General features: G+C 36.6%; 1 protein-coding gene across 1 annotated transcript in view; it reads left to right on the top strand.

Moving 5' to 3' along the window:
• Window positions 1-20,060, top strand: part of dock2 (dedicator of cytokinesis 2) — a 122,616-nt gene that overhangs the window by 33,764 nt on the left and 68,792 nt on the right. The window contains exons 24-25 of the mRNA XM_083546912.1: window positions 346-452; window positions 12,212-12,354. Coding sequence (XP_083403038.1) covers window positions 346-452; window positions 12,212-12,354 — 250 coding nt within the window. The remainder of the gene's footprint in view (window positions 1-345; window positions 453-12,211; window positions 12,355-20,060) is intronic.

The following is a 20,060-nucleotide window of genomic DNA, read 5'->3' as shown; positions in this document are numbered from 1 at the left end:
ATAATTTGCAATCACGAGTGTTCCTTTAAGCCCAGGGAGACAGCGTGCAGGACTTGCTTTCGGACTGATGATCGATTCACAGAACATCGATACAGGCCTGAAGAACAGAGCTGAAATGTCTCCCAATGTTTGTTTTCTTATTTAGCCCAGATTTGGGATGTTTTACAAAAAAAATATTTTTATGTCATGTTTTACCATTAAGTTTTTAAAGTTTTTATAAGCTGGGGGTATGGATCAATGTAATATTTACTGCATGTTACTGAAATAAACATAAAGGTTACACTTTTAAATGACATTCTGGTAAGCAATACCCTTTTTCATTTTATCCTTTATTTCCATCCACAGTAAGTTGCTGTATGATTTCTTCATCTGCATTCCCCCAGAGAAGTTGCAGAAGCAGAAGGTGGCCTCCATGACTGAGATCGTGAGCAGCCGCCTCTTCAGGAGGAAGGGTGAGTGGTCACACACATCCATTTCATCAAATCTGTCGATTTTTACGTCCTCCTCATTTTCTCCTCCACCATTTCTTCTGTCAGCCCCCAAGCTAACCCCATTACCCCTTCATTTACTCCTTGATTCATTCCTTCACACCACTCATTTTCTCTCCCTCTTCTGCTTTACTACTGTATGCTCAATCTGACAATTTTCAAGCCTTTTGCAATGTGAATTGTGCTATCGCTCTTCTTTTTCTTCCCTGAGCTGAATCATTACGCATGGGTAAACAGTGGCCCCTGGCCTGATCCTGTCCAATAGCCTGTTAAATAGATGCTAATGGGCGATGACTGATTTGTACGTGAGTTTTTAATAAAGAGCGTGATGACTCTGGTTGTGAAACATCCGCCAGGGATTAATAATAGAGACGTTGGGCACACAGCCACGAGTGTATGTCTGTGTGTATTTGAGTCATACTTCATGATTGACACCACTAGATATCCCAAGGTGAGTGGCATCGGTATTCTGTTCGCTCCTTGCTCAGCAGACAACTTTGGCAGGCTGCGCTTGTCTTTAATGAAGAGAAAGTCCTCATTAGTACTCTTTAATGAAGCTAAAGACCCTGCACCCAGAAGCAGATGAAAGCCATCAGACAGTGCATTTCATCCTGGAATCCAGTGTTCGCAGGGTTACAGTTAATCAGAACTGTGGTCATGCAAGTGATGTTGATTTGAGCACCTGCTGCTGCCAGTTTGATTTTCAGATCACAGATCACAGGTGTATCTTTAAGGTTTTATAATATACACTTATAGCTATAATAATAGGAAAATAATAGTAATAATAAACCAGCTTTCAGTAGAAAGTATGTGTTTTTTTTATGGCTGGCCAGGTGAACTGTTGTGCTCGAGAACGTAAACATCTGCCTATATCAGCTAGTATTCTGAGACTTTAGCTCTTAATCAAGCATCTACAGTAGCTAGTGTTAAAGAAGCAGTGCATATTGTTATTGAGCGAGAAAAGAAACGGCTAGTGAGCAAAATATAATTATGCAAAATATAATTAAGAGGGTACATTTATTTATTTATTTATTTATTTATTTATTTATTTATTTATTTATTTATTTCCACAATTTTTTTTTTTGCCAGCTACATGATCTCATAAAAGATTTTCTTTCAGTTATAAATATTTATCCATCACTAATAATCTTCACTGTTCATGACTCTTAGTAGGCTAACAAGGTTCTGAGATTTAAAAAGTCCTATTTTTACATTAATAACAGCTTTTTTGAAGGTATGAGATAGTTGCCAACATTAGTTCAAGTTGCCAGAATTGATTAGGTGCTATGCTCATTAAAGGTAGTTAACAAATTAAAATGTAAAATTTTTATGTGATATTTGTAACATGTCGTATTTATAGATTTCTATTATTTTTATTTACACTTTTTGGCCTATTTACAATGTTGGCTTGCTAATATGATATGATCTATGAGGAAACTATTTCATGTGCAATCTTATACGTAAGAGAAGCACGTATAAGGTGCTTCTTTAAAAGTTTTAAATTAGCTGAGATCAGGTGCATTAAAACAGATAATACCGAGGTGGTGATGGCATTCAGACTGTATTCAGAACTTTATAATGACCTGATACTGTAGATAAGACATCTGAGACCTCCCCAAAAAGACCCACACCTACATGTATAGTACAGAGTCAGATCTTTCTAAGCAATTAAGTTGCCTTTGATTAATAGCAGGTTTGAACATCTTTTTTTTTAGATGTTCTCCTCTTGTACTCGTTTCTTCATTTTCCTGGCTTTTAATCATTTTGTCATATTTGTGCTTTTTCCTCTAAACCAGCCAGTCTATAAAATGTATTTTTCTTTATCCTATCTCTATTCAATGATTTTGTCTGTCATACTCCAACCGCTCTCTCTCCCTCTTCTGTCTATTGCTTTTCCCTTTCCTCCCCATCATGTTATTCTTTTCAATTAGTCAAATTATTCCGATAGAACTGATTACATCACAAATTATAACAACTACCGGTGCACAAACTACAGAAAACCTACAAAAACAACATCTGACTCTCACTGTTCATGTTAATTAAAACAAGGTTAGAGCACAGCAATCTTTAATGATTGATTCTGTTTGGTTGAGTCATTCATTCATTCTAATTATTTTTCATCTAAAATCGTTTCAGGTCATGACGATATTAAGTTTGCACTTCGCCAAAGAAATGTACCAGCATACAGATATATACACAAAGACACATCAGATACACAATAAATAAAAAGCAATTTTAAATATTTATTACTGCAAAAAATATAATGTACAACATTGTTTTTAATAATGCAGATAATAAAGGAAAAGAAAATGAATAAATGAATATATAAATATTGATACTTGTTAACAGGCTTCTCTCTCTTACACGCTCCAATAATTGCATATTAATGGCTCAAGCTTCCCTTACTAATTCCAAAATGATGTGCTGGAATTAGCAACAGAGGCTTGAGAAAGATGCATAAGAAATTCGTTCTCCACACAAGAATGCTTTAAGAACAAAAGCTTGAGAAATAATTTGAAATAAAAACATCTGTGCAATATCTTAAGGTAAAGTAAGTGGAATAAGCAGAAATAACAAACCGTAAAATTCTTAGAAAAATAATGCATTAAAATAATACAAAATTTGAAAACTATTAAAAACTGTGCTTTCTTTGTGACCACATTTCAACGTGTATTATTCTTCTGATAATTCAACCACCCATCTTCAATTATTTCTTATTTAAGCAGCCAGCTATGAAAACCTCTACACAGAAATATAGAACTGCATTGTAAATCACAGACGAGACTTTAACTATTGCTATTTAAGAAAAAATAACACTTTATTGATCCCGGGTGGGAAATCTAAGTTTTACTGCAGCATACAAAAAAAACAAAGCAACACATCTGCATAAACATCCTGTACATTTTACAGTAAACCATATGACAGTAAGCTAAATATTACAAGCTATAAAATTGGATTTAGTTACAAATGTCATACCTTCACAACCACTCCTTTTTATGCATGCAGCTATACTGATGATTTTGAATGCTATGGAAAAAAGGAAAGTTAGTCAATAAGAAAACTGTCAGTAAGAAAACTGTGTAGTATTTAGTAAAGATTAGTTAAAAAATATCAATAAATGAAAGATGAGGATGGGTTCCCTTTCAAGTCTCAATGTTTCTTCCTCATTCCATCTTGGGGAGCTTTTCCTTGCCACTGTTGCCACTGGTTTGCTCTTTGTGATAAACATTTATAAGGAATAAGCTTATAGGCAATACATTTACACCTTCTTTTATACAACCTTATAACCTCTTTATCTGTGTAAAGCTGATTTGAGACAATGTGCATTGTATAAAGGGCTATACAAATAAAAATGAATTGAATTGATTTAAAAAGTGTAATACAGTTAGTTAAGCACGACATTTTAACTTTGAGAAGCTCGTTCAAGTATACAACATTTTATTCTACTTTGCTGCAAAGTTTATAGACAGATACATTTTACATTTACAGTAATTTGTTTGCTCAATGGCAGTTGCATAAAAGTGCATAAAAACAGTCAAGTGCATTTACTTGGTAGAGAAGTACACCAAGTGTAACATACAGTACTTGCAGTACATTTTTGACATATTGAAATATGTAATTAAATATTATTCAAGTATACCAGTTGTTTGTTTACCACACAGCCAGTATACACAAATGAAAACCAAAATGTAAAGCTTTTGTTGCAAAAACATTTAATAGGGTCTCACTTACATTAGGCAATGTTGTACTCAACCACTGAGATGAAGCATTTTTGAAGCTACCGTGTCATATGTATTTTGGATTTACAAAAAACGTTTGACCATCTGGAAATCAAAACATGACTGGCTGATTCCACTGTCACTTCATAATTATGCTGCAGGCTAATCAGCAGCCCTTATGTCCTAAACAGTGGGTGATCTATAGACATACTTTTTTCAGAAACTCGTAGGCCTAAAATATCCCTGGAGGTTATCAAAACATGTTTTTGCATGCATTTGCTCTTGATTACTTAATCAAGTTATCAAAATTCTGTTATTATTCTTTTAAAAATAAAAAACGAGTCATGCATCTCACAGTTAATGGCGCAGCCCCATACGCCATATCACCACCTGTATGCACCATACGGGACTCTAATATAAATAGTCCAAATAAATGTGCTCTTTGGCTCATGGTGATTGGACCAAGGCCATCACAGCATTTCAAACCCTCCCCATGCTGCTTTCCATTTGCTCATTTATTTATTCATACGCTTATTTATTTATTTTTCAGCTACTGCCTCCCTCGCGAGACACGCTGACAGGCATTTTAATTGAAAATTGTCCAGCGTATTAGGCTGCAGCAAGGCTCCGTTTCTGTGCCGTGTCGTCAGAGATGAGCGAGATGGGAATAAGACATTTATACCCAGTAATAGCCTGGTCAGCTTATCAGCACCAACCAATACATGCTTAATCCCTGACGTGTCAGATGGATGGGGTGGGTGGAAAGAGAGGGGCGATGGAAATGAGTGATGTGACAGGCAAGTTTCAATGGATGTGAATTGCAGGCAGGAGGAATTTCCGACCCCTTGACGGATCTCAGTTTTGACTATGGGTACCCAAGCTTTTGAGACAGGGAGGATTGCGATTTAGAAATGCCTCAGAATGCTGACTGTTGTCTCAAAGTTTCTTTTTAAAGTTCTACAGTCTTTATTTATAATGGTCTTTTGTTGGCATCATGCATTTTGTAAACATATCAAATTCTTGTTCAATCATTAAATGTGCCAGTTATAAGTCTATCCAATATGACTGCGGGATTACGGATGCATGTATACTGCTGCATGTCATTATCTCACACCGATGCGTTTGACAGGTGCTTATTTAATTTCCACTTGAAATGAAATTAGATTCATGAATATAATATGGGGCAATTAGCCCAGATTATTCCACTGTCACACACTAATATCTGACAAACTGAGATCATTAAAGCATTAAACTGCAATTATGATGTTATGTCACTGAGCTGTGAAACATTTTCAGACTTTTTTATTCTGGGTGTTCGGTAAAGTCAGTTATGTTTGAGGGTGACGTTTGATTATATTGAACAGATGCAGAAATTATAAAAGACAATCTAATATAATGTACTATATATAAAAAAATAATGTGGTTGTACAGAAAATGAAAAATTACAATAAATACAGAAATTGTCAATACTGTGAAATAAAAGCAGGTTGAACTCAAGGGTCTTTTGCATATGACCATGGCCTCCAGCCCTTTGTGTTTTCCTGGTTGAAAATCCGAATTGCCTGTGGTAAGAAACTGTTCTCTATGTTGGCCTTCAAGGAGCACAAGCATTTCCCTAAGCATAACAGGGAGATCAGTCTAAAAAAGCTGTATCCTGCAGCTGATAAACTGGATTGCCATTGGCACATTGCTTTATGCCAAGTGAAGATAATTTAAACAAGGCTGTAGGTGGAACTAGCAAACCTGTGGTTGGTGGATTTTTTTTTGTGTGACAGTGTATGTATGATATACAGAATAATTTTAAGTCAAGTCAAGTTTATTTCTATATCGCTTTTCACAACAGACATTGTCTCGAAGCAACTTTACAGAAATAAAAATTAAGGTGAATGATGTGTATTTAACCCTGATGAGCAGCTATGGCGGGGATGTTTGTGGGCTCGGCATCTACTTCTGTAAAGGTCCATAATCTATACGATGTGGGACGTGACTGTAGCTGGCACAATCTTGGGATGGGTAGTGAAAGAGAAGCAGTGGAGAGAAATAAGCGTAGCTGCTGTTTATTATATTAACAAAAACAAGTTGGTAATGTGCATTTGATCAGATGTAATGGACTGGGTGAGTGTGTCTAAGTCCCGAACTGTCAGGAAAACTATTTCAAAGTTTAGGAGCTAAATGTGAGAATGCTCTACCACCTTTAGTGGACTTTGGTTTTCTAGGAACTACTAGAAGTCCTGAGTTTTGAGATCACAAGGAGCGTGAAGGATTGTAGTGTGTTAGAAGACTGGATAGATACACGGAAGCTAAAACATTTAGGGCTTTGTAGGTAAGTAGCAATAGTTCGGAATCGGGGTACCTGCGCAGCAACATTGAGAACACGAACTCCAGGAAAACAGCGAGTGTGTACCTTATTTTTGGCTCTGGTAGCCAAAGCTTTCAACCTAATTAACCTATTCCTTTATTGTAATTTTTGGGGGGGTCTGGATATGGAAACACTAAGTTTTCAAGTGTTTTTAACTGACTTAGGGGATGTATTTGACCCTAAGTCATGAGTGGCAGATTGAAATGACAAACATTATGAATAAACATAACCTCAGCAATGCTTTACACACACACACACACACACACACACACACACATGCACACATGCACATATACAGAACATAACAACATACATATAAGGACTGCACTATATCTTCAATTATATTACAGCGATGACTTGAAAACTAACATGCATGCATGCTCATACATGCCAAGATGAGTCTCATCTGACTAATTTGTATGCACTGAAAGTGAATTAAATTTTCTGTCCACGGCCATAATGTAGCTGTTGTTATGGTTACTCTTGCCAAGGGCTGGACTCAACCGTGATCATCCTGCTGAGCTAAAAGCATTAAACACACCCTTCCTTTTTTAGGGTTTTTGTGCTCACTATGGCACCAGCTGTCTTTTTACTTTGTGATTGTGCATCATTAGGTGCTTTTTGAAAACAAATGGTAGATATCATACGTGCATGTCCTTTTGCACAGTGATTTATGGGCAGCAAATGTCTGTTTTTTTTGTTGTTGATATGGTCATTACAAACTCTTTTGTTTTTGTAGAATAAACATTCATTCACACATATAGAGATCTCTGCTTTTCTCTTTTCTCGCCCACTTCTCTGTAAGCGACATGCGGGTCTTATTCCGGCTTCCTAAGTAATTGAAATGGCGTTCCATTACAGAGTGGAATACTTTAACGATAGCTCTCCGAGATGAATCCGAGGATGAAAAATGAGTGAGCAATTTCTTCACGGAAGGCAACAGGCTAAATTATGATTGTCACAGCAACGTGTGGCTCCCCTCATCTGCCCAGAGACATGATGCCTGTCTTTCTATATGTGAGGCCAAGGTAACAGGTGTCCAAATCTCTGCAGATTAGTTAGCACGCTTGCTATTGACGTTCCTGCTTTACCAAGACTTCTGAAATAAGCATCTCAGAAATACTGCAGCACAGTTTTGCACAGTGGATACATGTAGGGATTGTGTTGTGGACATGCTTAAACACACACACACTTGGTTTAGCTTAGGGCAGTCCAAATGCAGGTCATGCTGTGGTGAATGGCCCTGAGAAAGTGCTTGGTGGCTAATTTTTACTGGCAGGTTTTTTGCCATGATGGAAGAAAAGTGCTGCCCTCAATATATAGAACCAGCACTGAACTTTGCAGTCACCTTAAATAAAGTGTCAGACATTATCTTTCTCTTTCTCAGTATCTTTTTTTTGTTCTCTCTGTCTCTTGACATCCTCATGAACCTTGCTTTCACTTATAAAGATGTCAGCTCCTCTTTCACTCTCTCTCTCTCTCTCTCTCTCTCTCTCTCTCTCTCTCTCTCTCTTAAGAGTGAGTATAAGAGTGTCAGCCATTCTGTGACCCAACTATCCCTCCAAGCCCAACTCTACCCCTCCACTCTTGTCCACCTAAATGCATCCACATCAACCTTGAAGGGGTTATTGTGGATTACTGCAGCTCAGAAGGACAATTCACACTAGACATAGAACATTTCTGAAAAAGTTACTCTTCAGTCCATTCCAGCTTTGTTAGAAGTGCATTGAAATCCAAGTCAGCACCTTGCTTTACCCTCTCTATTTCATCAATATCTATACACTCTTTACTGAAATCTCAATGCAACCTGTAGCTGCAATGCATATTGCTGTATAGTAGTAAAACTCTAACCAGAAAACCAGAAGCACACACTGTATATTTATTATACCACTGTATATCACATTTTTATTAAGCTGTGCAGTAATGTTGCATTGTAAACTCTGGCTGTCCCCATCCCTATGTTTTATTGACAGTGTTGCACATTTGGGCTTCTGTTATCTTGAAAAAAAATGTATCATTCAGGTGGGGTTAGTAGTGTGTATGGAACAAGCCCTGAACCGAGAGTCACTATATGCCATTTGCATGTGACTGATTGGCATGTTACTCAGGGTTACACAGTGAAATGCAATCACTGACACATTTTTACCATAATACCAAATCCTGCACATGAAGCCTCCTATTACCTCCCAGAATTCATAGTAGTAGAGTTTCATGCATCATTAGTTCAAAGATTGCTAAACTTCTTGCTTTTACCAGATGGTTAGCAAAATGGCTTTGTGTTAGCTGGTGCGCTAGCTGGTTTTCAAGCACTATTAGTTTGCTTAGTTAGCGCAACATTTGTTAAATCAGTAACAAGACATCATTTACATGTGAATTATGTGCAGCATTATTTTTTAGTTCACTGTATAACGTTGGTTTATGATCATTAACTAAATGATACAGTGCAGTCATGTGATTCTTTACATAAAAGAGGCCCATCAAGGCCAAACAGTTTTTCAGTTTTTAAGATTATATTGGGAAATGTATTTAAGTTGCCATTCAAGTTATTTATATTGACAGCTTTTACAAATCTCATTAAATCAGGTTTATTTTCTCTGGGGTAATTATTTTTCACTTTAGAGTGCAGTGCAAACATCTGGGGAAATAGCAGCTTATTGGCTAAAATGTTGACCTTCGGTTCAGCAGGTTGTGAGTTCAAAGCACCACTAGTCTGCCACTTCTAGGCCCTTAACCTTTAACTGCTAAGTTGTATAAACAAGATAATTGTATGTTGCTCTGAATATGGGTATCTGCTAAAAGCTATAAATGCAAACATATCCCCAGTGCATGAGAGTTTAGCATTGTTTGCTTTTTTGAGCTCTAAAGATTAAGGTACATTGAAGGGCACTTGAGGGATTGTCTTTAGCATCAGAGGGCGGAAGGATATAAATACAACTAAGGTGTCAGTCAGACATTCATTTTGTAAAATGATAAAATATGATATTTTGCACTATAAAAAAACAAGGTTGTTTTCTCTTGCTCTCTGTTTCTAACTCTGACTCTGCACTTTTCTGCATCCATATACATGATTTTCACTTACATTTTAGTTTATAGTCTTTTAAAGTTCTATTAAATATTTTGCACACATTTTCTGGGCACACACCACTACGTCAGCAGTGGCTGAAGTCTTGTCATGTGCCAAATGTTATAGGTATAGCCATCACCTCCAGTCCTGGCATTTTCTTGGCTAGTTAAAACAATGACTCACTGCTGACAGGAAAAAGTAATCACATTGTATAGCAAGTGAACAGCTGCTGTTGCAGTGAGCAGATGTGGTGCCAAGGCTCCATACCAGAGGTGAAAGTGTCACTAGAAGATGTGGACACAGGTTGTCTCCCCCTGATCTTTACCTGTGTGCCCTTGAGCAAAGTAATTAACCCTGTGTGGCCCTGGAGATGGAAAAGTGGCATTTGAGTTCAGGCTTATTTCAGTTAAACCACAGTGGTCTTGAAAAACAGCAGTGATGCCTCCCTGACTAGCCATGGATGATAAATGTCACAGAAAAAAAAAAAATAAAATTGTGAAATAGCAAGCTGCATCATAATTGTGGTGTCTTGCATCAAATTGTTGTTGTCTCTCACTTCTTGCTCATTGATTTCCTCGTCGAGACTTAATCCAGACTCACTGGTCTATGACAGCTGTTCGAGCTCAGTGGCGCTTAAATAGTTTATTGACTAAAATACCGCCTAATGAAATAAAAAACACAGGTTGAGATGACTTCTTTCCACTAATGCTTCAGTAAAATCTGTTGAATGAAATTTCTAATGTGCTTTGCTCTATACTCTCTGGCCCTGATGTGAAAATATCTTTTGCGCTTTTTAAATGAACTTAACATTAACTTGAAGTTGAGGGCCATTGCCAGGTGCAATTTCTTTAATTGTATTTTATTGAAGGGGAGTTTCTCAGGCTTGAACTCTCATGTTTGAATGCCTTCACTGCTACATATATAAACAGAACTGCCATTTTCTTCTGTATACAGCTGTCAGGATGCTGTTTCAGGGCATAAAACAAGTGAATTATAATGAGACACAAACAGAGTAGGAAAACAATACTGTGTAATTAAGCATCTTTTATAAAAAAATAAAACTACTCATGTCCTTGTGCAAAGTGTCTGGATTTCATGGACCGTGCAAGAAGATCATCAAACAGCTTTAAACTAAACCTGTGTCTTAGATTGCATAGTTTAAAACTTAGATTTTTACCAATCAAACATACCATTAAAGCTGCTGAAAGGTGTAATAAATAACATTGATTATCTCATTACAATTGCACCTATCAAGGATTGGGATATAATAGACAGCAAGTAAATAATCTGTTCTTGAAGTTGATGTTTTGGAAAAATGGGCACGCTTAGAATCAGAAATACTTTGAAAATGAGTGTGATGATTAGATGGCTGTGGCAGATCATCTGCAAAAATAGCAGGTTTTGTGGGTGTTACTGGTATGCTGTAGTTAGTAGCTACCAAAAGGGGGTCCAAGGAGAGATAACCGGTGACCTGGGATCAGGTGCCAGTGCATGTGTGTCACTTACCTAGGAAGGAGATGGCACAGAAGAAAGAAGGCACACTTAATGTAAATAAGAAAAAATTAAAGCTTGTCATGTTACTAAGACACTGAATTGTTTAAAGTGTTTGTCATGAGATTTACAGCATTTGGTAAATACACTTATGCAGAGCGACTAACATTGACTTATCGCATTCATACAACTGAGCAGTTGGGAGTTAATGTCCTTGCTCAAGGGCCCAGCATTGGCAGCTTAGTGGTGGTGGTATTTGAACTTACGACCTTTTGATTAGAAGTCCAGCATCTTAACCACTGAGCTACCCCTTTCTGATTAATCCTGACAGATTAATGTAATCTGTTTATATTCCCTGTATGAATACATTAGACGGCTCTATATCCTCAAACGCTATCGAGGGTAAAACAGTGCTATGTAAAGTCCCATCTTATTTAACATCTTATATGTTTATAATCTTATAAGTAAAGGGTTTTGATTCTGTGATTACTATACATTATTTAGTAGATTCTCTGAAACTAATGGTAAGTATATTGTTATAAGACTGTGAAAGTCCCGCTAAAGGCTCTTGGGAGTACAAGATAAGGTATAATGTTAATAACATACATCAATATTGATTCCATATTCATAATCCATACACTGTGAATACTGATAAGCACTTGTTATTCACTGTCTGAGGTTGGATATTACCAGAAAGTACCATATTTGTCTGAGCAAAAGGCAGACACATACACTACCTGAGGATGTATACTTCTGTCTCCTCTCCACAGCCCTCTTGCCCGGCACAGTCAGCACATTAAAAAGTCATTTAGCTTCTGGCTCATTAGATGCTCATTACTAACAATACACCTTCAAGTTCCCTCTGAGAGGGGTGGGGGTCACTCCATCACTCACATTCTCAGACGCACGCACAAAGAAACCCCAAAACAGCAGGATTGACACTGAAATACAGTATCACTGTATAAGGAAACATTACTCAATGCGATACATTCTGAATAGCACTGTATGGACAGTTTCATAATCTGTGTATGCACAATCTACATGCTTATAGTTGGTCTTCATTTTAAATGATCAACACTGTCATTTTCAGATTGTCGTGACATCCTACTACCAATGATGCTAAAGGAGCTGAGTGGAGCATTGTTTAATGTGGGAGAAGGACAATATGATGAAAGGAGGAACAGCATCGAGCTCCTTAACAACATCCTGGAGGTGCTCAGCCGCAAGGACGTGGTAAGTGTCGATCTCAGCGTTCATTAATGATTCACTAACCAATCACACCCTCTAGCTACTTTGCTCTAGTGATCAACCAATCAAGCACAAACCAGAAACCAGATCACTTATATGGCCAGTGCCTGCATTTCATATTCAATAATCTTTAATGAATATTTGACATGTTTTGGGTTTGTAACTGATTGATATTGATATTTACATTCATAAGATTATACTTACTGAATTTATATATATATTCAGTAAGTATAATCTTATGAATGTAAATATCAATATCAATCATAATTTATACATTATAAAAATACATGTGCATTATAAAATCAGTTTTATTAACCTTTTTCTTTTTTTACATTATTAGTAGAATTAATGGTTAAATAGTTTTAATAATTCACTTTAACTTTAAAGGCTATAGTATAGTATTACCATCAACAAGATGTGAAAAACAATCCTAGTGTCCAGAATCCAGATTAGCTACATTTGATAAGCCTTACATAGATTAATGTAAGGATTAAATAATTAACATTTACATTACTCTATGGTTGATGTTGAAAAATGATTAGTCAGCTTCGCTCATTCATACAAATTAACCACTAGGAACATTCATTTTGGGGTTTTCATTATTTTTGTCCTAGTCATATTAGTGGATTGCTTTTTAATGTTTAAATGTCAGTATAAGTTTGTTGGAAATCTCAGTTAAAGTGTGAATACAAGAGAACCATCTAGATTGTCTGTTGAACTTTCCACGGAAACAAAAGTCGATTTATAATTATATGGGTTATAAACACATGATTTCTCCTGTTGATTATTAGGATGTTTATAAATCTAAAACAAAGTACTAAAAGCATAATCATGCATGAGAAGGGGATTTGTGTTTTCATAAAAATTTATGACTTCTATTAATGTTTTTATATAACAAATCATTCAGATGAGCACAGTGTATATGGGACTTTTTTCTTCTTTATTTTTATGATTAGCTTGCTTTATGACCTAGGTTAGAAAGACATCCTTGGCTTTGTGCTGAGTAAAGAGTGGGGTTACGATAGGATTATTGATTTGAAACTAAGGACCTTGGTAATTTTTTTATGCTGATGTGAATATGGCTACTCAGTCTCTCTCGCTCTACTGCTCACACACACACATATACACATTGACACACACACACACACAACACACACACACACACACACACACACACACACACACACACACACACACACACACACACACACACACACACACACACACACACAGTGTGGGTAGACGAAGGCAGTTCCTACTTCAAAGTCAATGAATAATACTTGAGTTACTTTGATGCCCTGGATGTATTCAAGCTTGAACTCTGAGTATTAACTCAGATGAAATAGACTAAGAGAGATAAATGGGTCAAAATGAGTAATTACAGAGAGAATTTAGAGGATGGAGAGATGGTGTGGATTGTTCTGACCACATGCTGAAGAAGATGAAACCACAGTGAGTCAGTGGAAGGAGAACAAGAGACAGAGAAAAAGAGTGCGAATATAACACGTGCTGTTCTGCTGTAATCCCTTCTCCACTTGGTAAAGGTTATGTTCCTCTTAGGAGAGCTCTAAAGAACCTAAGAGCAGAGATAGCGTGAAATGGTGCTGTCATCGTGCTTGTAGAGCAAAGAGAGTACAGTTTTATCACCACTTAAATCCTATTCGCCCATCACACGGATTAAAGATTAGAATGAAACCTGCAGAGACAGAGCAAAGATAAGGGGGGAGGAAGGAGATAAGGTGACGGGCAAGAAGATTAGGATGTTGACTTAAATGGAGAGAAAGCAAAGGGAGGAGAAGAAACAGAAAACTGGCAAATACACAGATAGAAGCAAATGGATACTCACTTATCATGTTCTTTTGATTTTCTTCAGTGTTTTCAATTGCATTTTAAATTATTAGACCCCCATCAGTGTTACTGATATGCATCTGTTTTGTGCACACATTCAGATTGTATCCCAGTGGTGTTCTGATAAGATTTTAACTGCAAGCATCTAATCAAAATAAGTTAACTATTATTGACATGCAAGTCCTGTATCATGTGCAGTATGCTAATCATCTTATATAAGTACATAACCCACTTCCTTCTAACTCACTTGTTTCTCGATTCACAATTTTTTCTGTGCAGAAGCTTAAAACAGCTGTTTATAACAGTTTGATGTTTGTTTTCATTATTGTAATTTATTACAATATTGTTGTATTACAATATTATTGTATACTGTAAGGCTAAAATGGGCCGTGTGTGTTATGATGTACTGTATCAGGACATGTTTTAGAGTATTTCTGGATAGAATTTGTTTCAAGAGTTAGGTTTAAATTTGTTCAAATATTTCTTTCATTTCTTTCATACATCTTTGAATATAATGGATTTATTCTATTCCAGACTTATTAATTTAGTTTTTTAAACCAGTGGTCCCCAACCCCCGGGCATGTCTTACCTTCATCTGCTACCTTCTTAAAGGGGCTGCTCCGGCCGCTAACACATAATACATTGCCTAAATTCAAACCCACAAGCTAGCAAAATTAACAAAAAACAACACAGTGGAGTCACGTTTATAATTATATAAAAAAATACCAGTCGTATAATTTTATTTTGTTGTATTTATCCACCACACCCTAAAGGCCGGTCCGTGAAAATATTGTCTGACATTAAACCAGTCCGTGGTGCAAAAAAAGGTCGAGGACTGCTGCTTTAGACTACTGTCCGATTATTAGGACAATATTATTATATTATAATATTAAAGAGAATGGTGGGAAGAAAGCAAGTCACAGATAATCATAGCCAGTGATATAAAGATGAGTGAATCTGGAGGGAGTGTAAACAAAAGGGTGTAAGGGCCAGACACAGACAGTGAGTAATGGGGGAACAGGGGAAGATGACCAGAAGAGGAAGGAAAAGTGACACAGGGTCACACAGTCTCGCTCTTTTCCCTCGGCACTTCACTCCTCATACCTTCTATAACTGGATTCTGGGAGCATTTCAAATTTCTAATAAAAACAGGCATCAACAGAGAGGTCTGAAGAGGTCATGTGCTCTCTCTCTCTCTCTCTCTCTCTCTCTCTCTCTCTCTCTCTCTCTCTCTCTCTCTCTCTCTCTCTCTTTTTATGTGCAACTCAGCAGTTGACTGATGCTAGCATGAGACTACACGAGCCTAAAGAAACATGAGACTAAAGGTCCACCATAAAGAAATCAATAGAAACAAATAAATAACAGTGTATTGAAGAAAGCTTATATAATCCACAAATAAAAATAGCTTAATGTTCAGATTGTATCTGGTATATTAATCTTAAACAATTTGTATTGACCTTAATCCTGTGATTGCAGGAGAAGCTTTAGTTCTATGCTACTTTAGATGGCTGATAAAGATAAAATAAAAATCACTAAACAAAGCAAAAAGCAATTTATGAGATTGTTTCTATCAAGCCACTTATGACACACAAATTACACAGATGCTTTGACACAAAGCTGCTTATGGCTTAGGCACAAAACCAAGCAAATAAATGAATAATAATCATTTTGCTGAAAGGCTGAACAGTGGATTTCTGGCACTGCTAGGATTTGAATCACAGGAATCACAATAGTCAAGAAACAAGAAATGGATTGAATTTGTTTTGTGTAAATTGCTGCAGTTCCTTCAAACTAAAATTAGATTATAGCTTTCTGCATACATTGGTATTGCTATTACATTGAATTTTAAATGCACACATAAAATGCACTTTCAGGTTTTTACTTAAAATGTATGACTATCCAAATTATGTGCATATTGAAAATAACCCTAATAATTCTGATTAGGGATCAGAAACATAAATTGCAATGTAAAGTCAACCTGTAGTGTTTCCTCCAACTGTCTAAATTCATGTTAAGTGTGCATTGTTTAGGCTAATTCAATTTGCCTTATGTATGAATGAGTGGGCAAATACCTCCCACAATGGCTAGTTTTTGTTTTTATCCTGGATAAAGGGTGGTTCCACCAGAACACAAGCTGTCATTGGAGATTAAATTACATAATAGGAAAATAATTTAACCTTCATATTTATACATTTATGTTAAGACATGTTTACTTATGCAAATTTTAAGTATAAGACAATAGTGGGTGTTGATATATATATTGCTCATTCAGCTACAAGGGTGTTAGTAAATCCATGTACTGATGTAGGGTTAAGAAGCCTGAAGTGCAGTCAGCATTCCAATTCATTTAAAGGTGTTCATTAAAGTTGAGGTCAAAGCTCTATAGCAGGCCACTCAAGATCTTTTTCTCCAACCCATGTAAACCATATGTTCATGGAGCTGGCTTTGTGCACAGAGCATTGTCATGCTAAAATCGTTTCGGGTCACCTAGCTCATGTGAAGGGAGAATTTGAAGCTACCGCATCTAAAGACATCCTAAACAATTGTTTGCCTGCAGCTTTGTTGTAACAGTTTTGGTGAGAACCTGATATGGCTGGAAAAGTTAGGGGTCCCAATACTTTTGTCCATATAGCAGTGTAAATACATAACAGTGCCTTTACATTTTAGAGGACCATTTTGTATATAGTTTATTTATCTGTGTAGAAATGGAAAATAACATATTAAACATATATAAGACTCCAAGACAAGAATATTGTCTGTCTGTGATTTATGAGAGATTTTACACCCTGACATAAGTAAAACTGGTCACATGGGCAATTGACTTATTTATCACCTCATACAGCTGTAGCCTAATCTTTTTTTTTTACCAAGCTAATACATTATTATACTATGATTTAGCCAGCTGACAGTAACACATTTTTGGTCAGATCAGGTGGTTGAATAGTACCCATCACTGGGAAGGCAGATATCTAAATAGCATTAAAAAGTCTAATCTTATAAGACTTAATGCCTTAACATGCAGATAATTAGCATTTAATCATGGAATTAAAATGTTTGAACACACTCTGAATGTTGCTGGAGGGAAGAGAGAGAGAGAGAGAGAGAGAGAGAGAGAGAGAGAGAGAGAGAGAGAGAGAGAGAGAGAGAGAGAGAGAGATGGATAAATGAACAAAATGAAATTAATATTTTAGAAGCTGAGAGGATGCAGGTGTTTTTCTTTTCCCCAAGCGTGCAAACAAGCATACCGTCACTAACAGAGGTTCATTTTTCCACCTCTCATAGCGAGGAGCTTTTGCAGTGTGAGTGCAGTGTCAGTGTATCTGATTAAGTTGTCACACCAAAGATGTTTGTGTATAAAAGTGAGAGTGAGAGAGAGAGAGAGAGAGAGAGAGAGAGAGAGAGAGAGAGAGAGAGAGAGAGAGAGAGAGAGAGAGAGAGAGAGACAGCCAGACAGACAGACAGACAGACAGACAGACAGACAGACAGACAGACAGACAGACAGACAGACAGACAGACAGACAAAGCTTTTGGAAAGGATGAGGGGATTTTTCTAAAGGGAGATCTTTTTTAAGGGAATTTTGCCTGCAGGTGTGCACATATGATATTTGAGTTTCAGAAAGAAAAATGTAATGATTGGTGATGCAAAGTAAAACACAATATAAATATGAAAATGGAAATTTTCTCTCTTCAATTTATCCTGATGCAAATGATGAGTGACAAAATCCCTCTTCATGCTGTTGTATTCCTATGGAGAGTGCAATGCCTCTTTCGTGACTTGATTAATGTTGTGCAGATTATTATCTAATATTCTGATCTAAACTGTTGTTGTTGTTGTTTTTTTACATTTGAAATGAAAGATACACACAGAATACAGTTATTAGAATCCTGCAAAAAAGTTATGCTGGCAAATCTCTGCGAATAAACTCCTTCCTCTATTATTTTTTAATTTAAGATTCATTTAATCCACACATACATAACGTCATAAAAATTATGTCCGGAGATAATACTCATTCAAGTATTTTATTGCTTAGTAATTTATTCTTATATTATATATTTATATTATGTTTCTTATTCTATTGGCAGATGCATCAAATGCATTTATTTATAGAAAGATCTGCCAGTGGTAGAAGATTATTTCAAGTTGTAATAAAGTTCAAATAGATTGAAATAGATTTAATAATCATATTTCACTTATTGTAATTGTAATAGGACATTTTCAATAAATTCGATTATAATCAATATGTTTCCACTTGCTAAGATGTCATTTTTTGTAGTGCATTTATTGATATACTATATATAAACTATTGATATAAACACATACTATACACACTATATTGCCAAAACTGACCTTTCCTGCTATATGTGGTTCTTTTTCAAACTGTTACCAAAAAGCTGGAGCACTCAATTGTACAGGATGTCTTTAGATGTGCTATAATAAGATTTTGCATTCGCTTAAACCTGTTCCAGCAGGGCACTGCCCCTGTGCACAAAGTGAGCTCCACGAAGATATGGTTTACATGCTTTGGAGAGAAAAATCTTGCAGTGGCCTGCTATAGAGATCTGATTTCATCCCCACTGAACACCTTTAGGATGAATTGGAATGCTGACTGCAACCCAGGTCTTCTCACCTACATCCGTATTTGCCTTTCTAAATACTCTCGTGGCAGATGAACACAAATATCCATAAGCACACTCCAAAATCTAGTGGAACAGCTTCCCAGTAGAGTGGAAGGAATTCTTAGAGCAAATTGGTGCTAAATGTGGAATGCAATGCTCAAAAATCACACATTATTCTTATGACCAGGTGACCCAATACTTTTGGCAATATAGTGTGTATACATATATATTCTCATGTCTATATTAGCCTGAAACGTAGCCAGTCTAAATTGCAATAAACTGGGTTATGTGTTTATTAGACAGCAATAAAGACTCTTACTAATCAGTGGAATTTCTGAGCATTGCATCTTATGACCAAACACAGTGCAGAGGCACTCATCACACCCTGTGCTTGCGTACCAGAGAAATCACATACACACCTTCGGGAGTAGGTGACACAGTTTCTTGTGTGTGTGTGTGTGTGTGTGTGTGTGTGTGTGTGTGTGTGTGTGTGTGTACATGCACGTGATTGTGCACAGCTACCTCCCACAGTCCCTTAATGGCTTCTTGTCTGTTGTCTGTCTACTTATCTTAAAGAAGCAGACAGATGATGTCTAACTATTGTCACCTCAGTCTCATCCTCTCACCAAGAGAGAGTGAGTATAATGTCAAAGAGAGTAAAGAACAAAGAGAAAACATGACCTAAGAACATATTTATAAAAATGGAAGGAGGCTGGGGTAGTCAGTCAAGTCAAATATATTTCTATAGCGCTTTTCACCAAGGACATTGTCTCAAAGCAGCTTCACATAATTTAACAGTTAAGGTGAACAATGTATTTATCCCTGATGAGCAGCCATGGCTACTGTGGCAAGAAAAAGGTAAACAAAAGGTAATAGAAAAAAGTAGGCAGAAATATGCTCTATGGTTTTATACACCATGGGTTTTGTATACCATAATGGCAAAGTGAAAACAGAATTCTAGTAATATAAAAAAAAATTTATAACAGCAAAAAAAATTTATACATAAGTACACAGTACACAGTTGAAGAACCTTTGGCAGCAATTACAGCTTTGAGTCTTTTGGGGTATGGAGTATCTTTTGGAGTCTCTTTAGGATTTTTAGCCATTTTTTGTAGCAAATCCGTTCAAGCTGGGTCAGGTTGGATGGGACCGCCAGTGGACAACCATTTTCAGGGATTTCCACAGGCTGGGCCATTCTAGGACACTCAGAGTTGGCCCTAAGTCAC

Source organism: Silurus aristotelis (genome assembly GCF_946808225.1).
Source record: "Silurus aristotelis genome assembly, chromosome: 7".
Classification (NCBI taxonomy): Eukaryota; Metazoa; Chordata; class Actinopteri; order Siluriformes; family Siluridae; genus Silurus; species Silurus aristotelis.
This window is presented reverse-complemented; position numbering and strand designations above follow the sequence as displayed.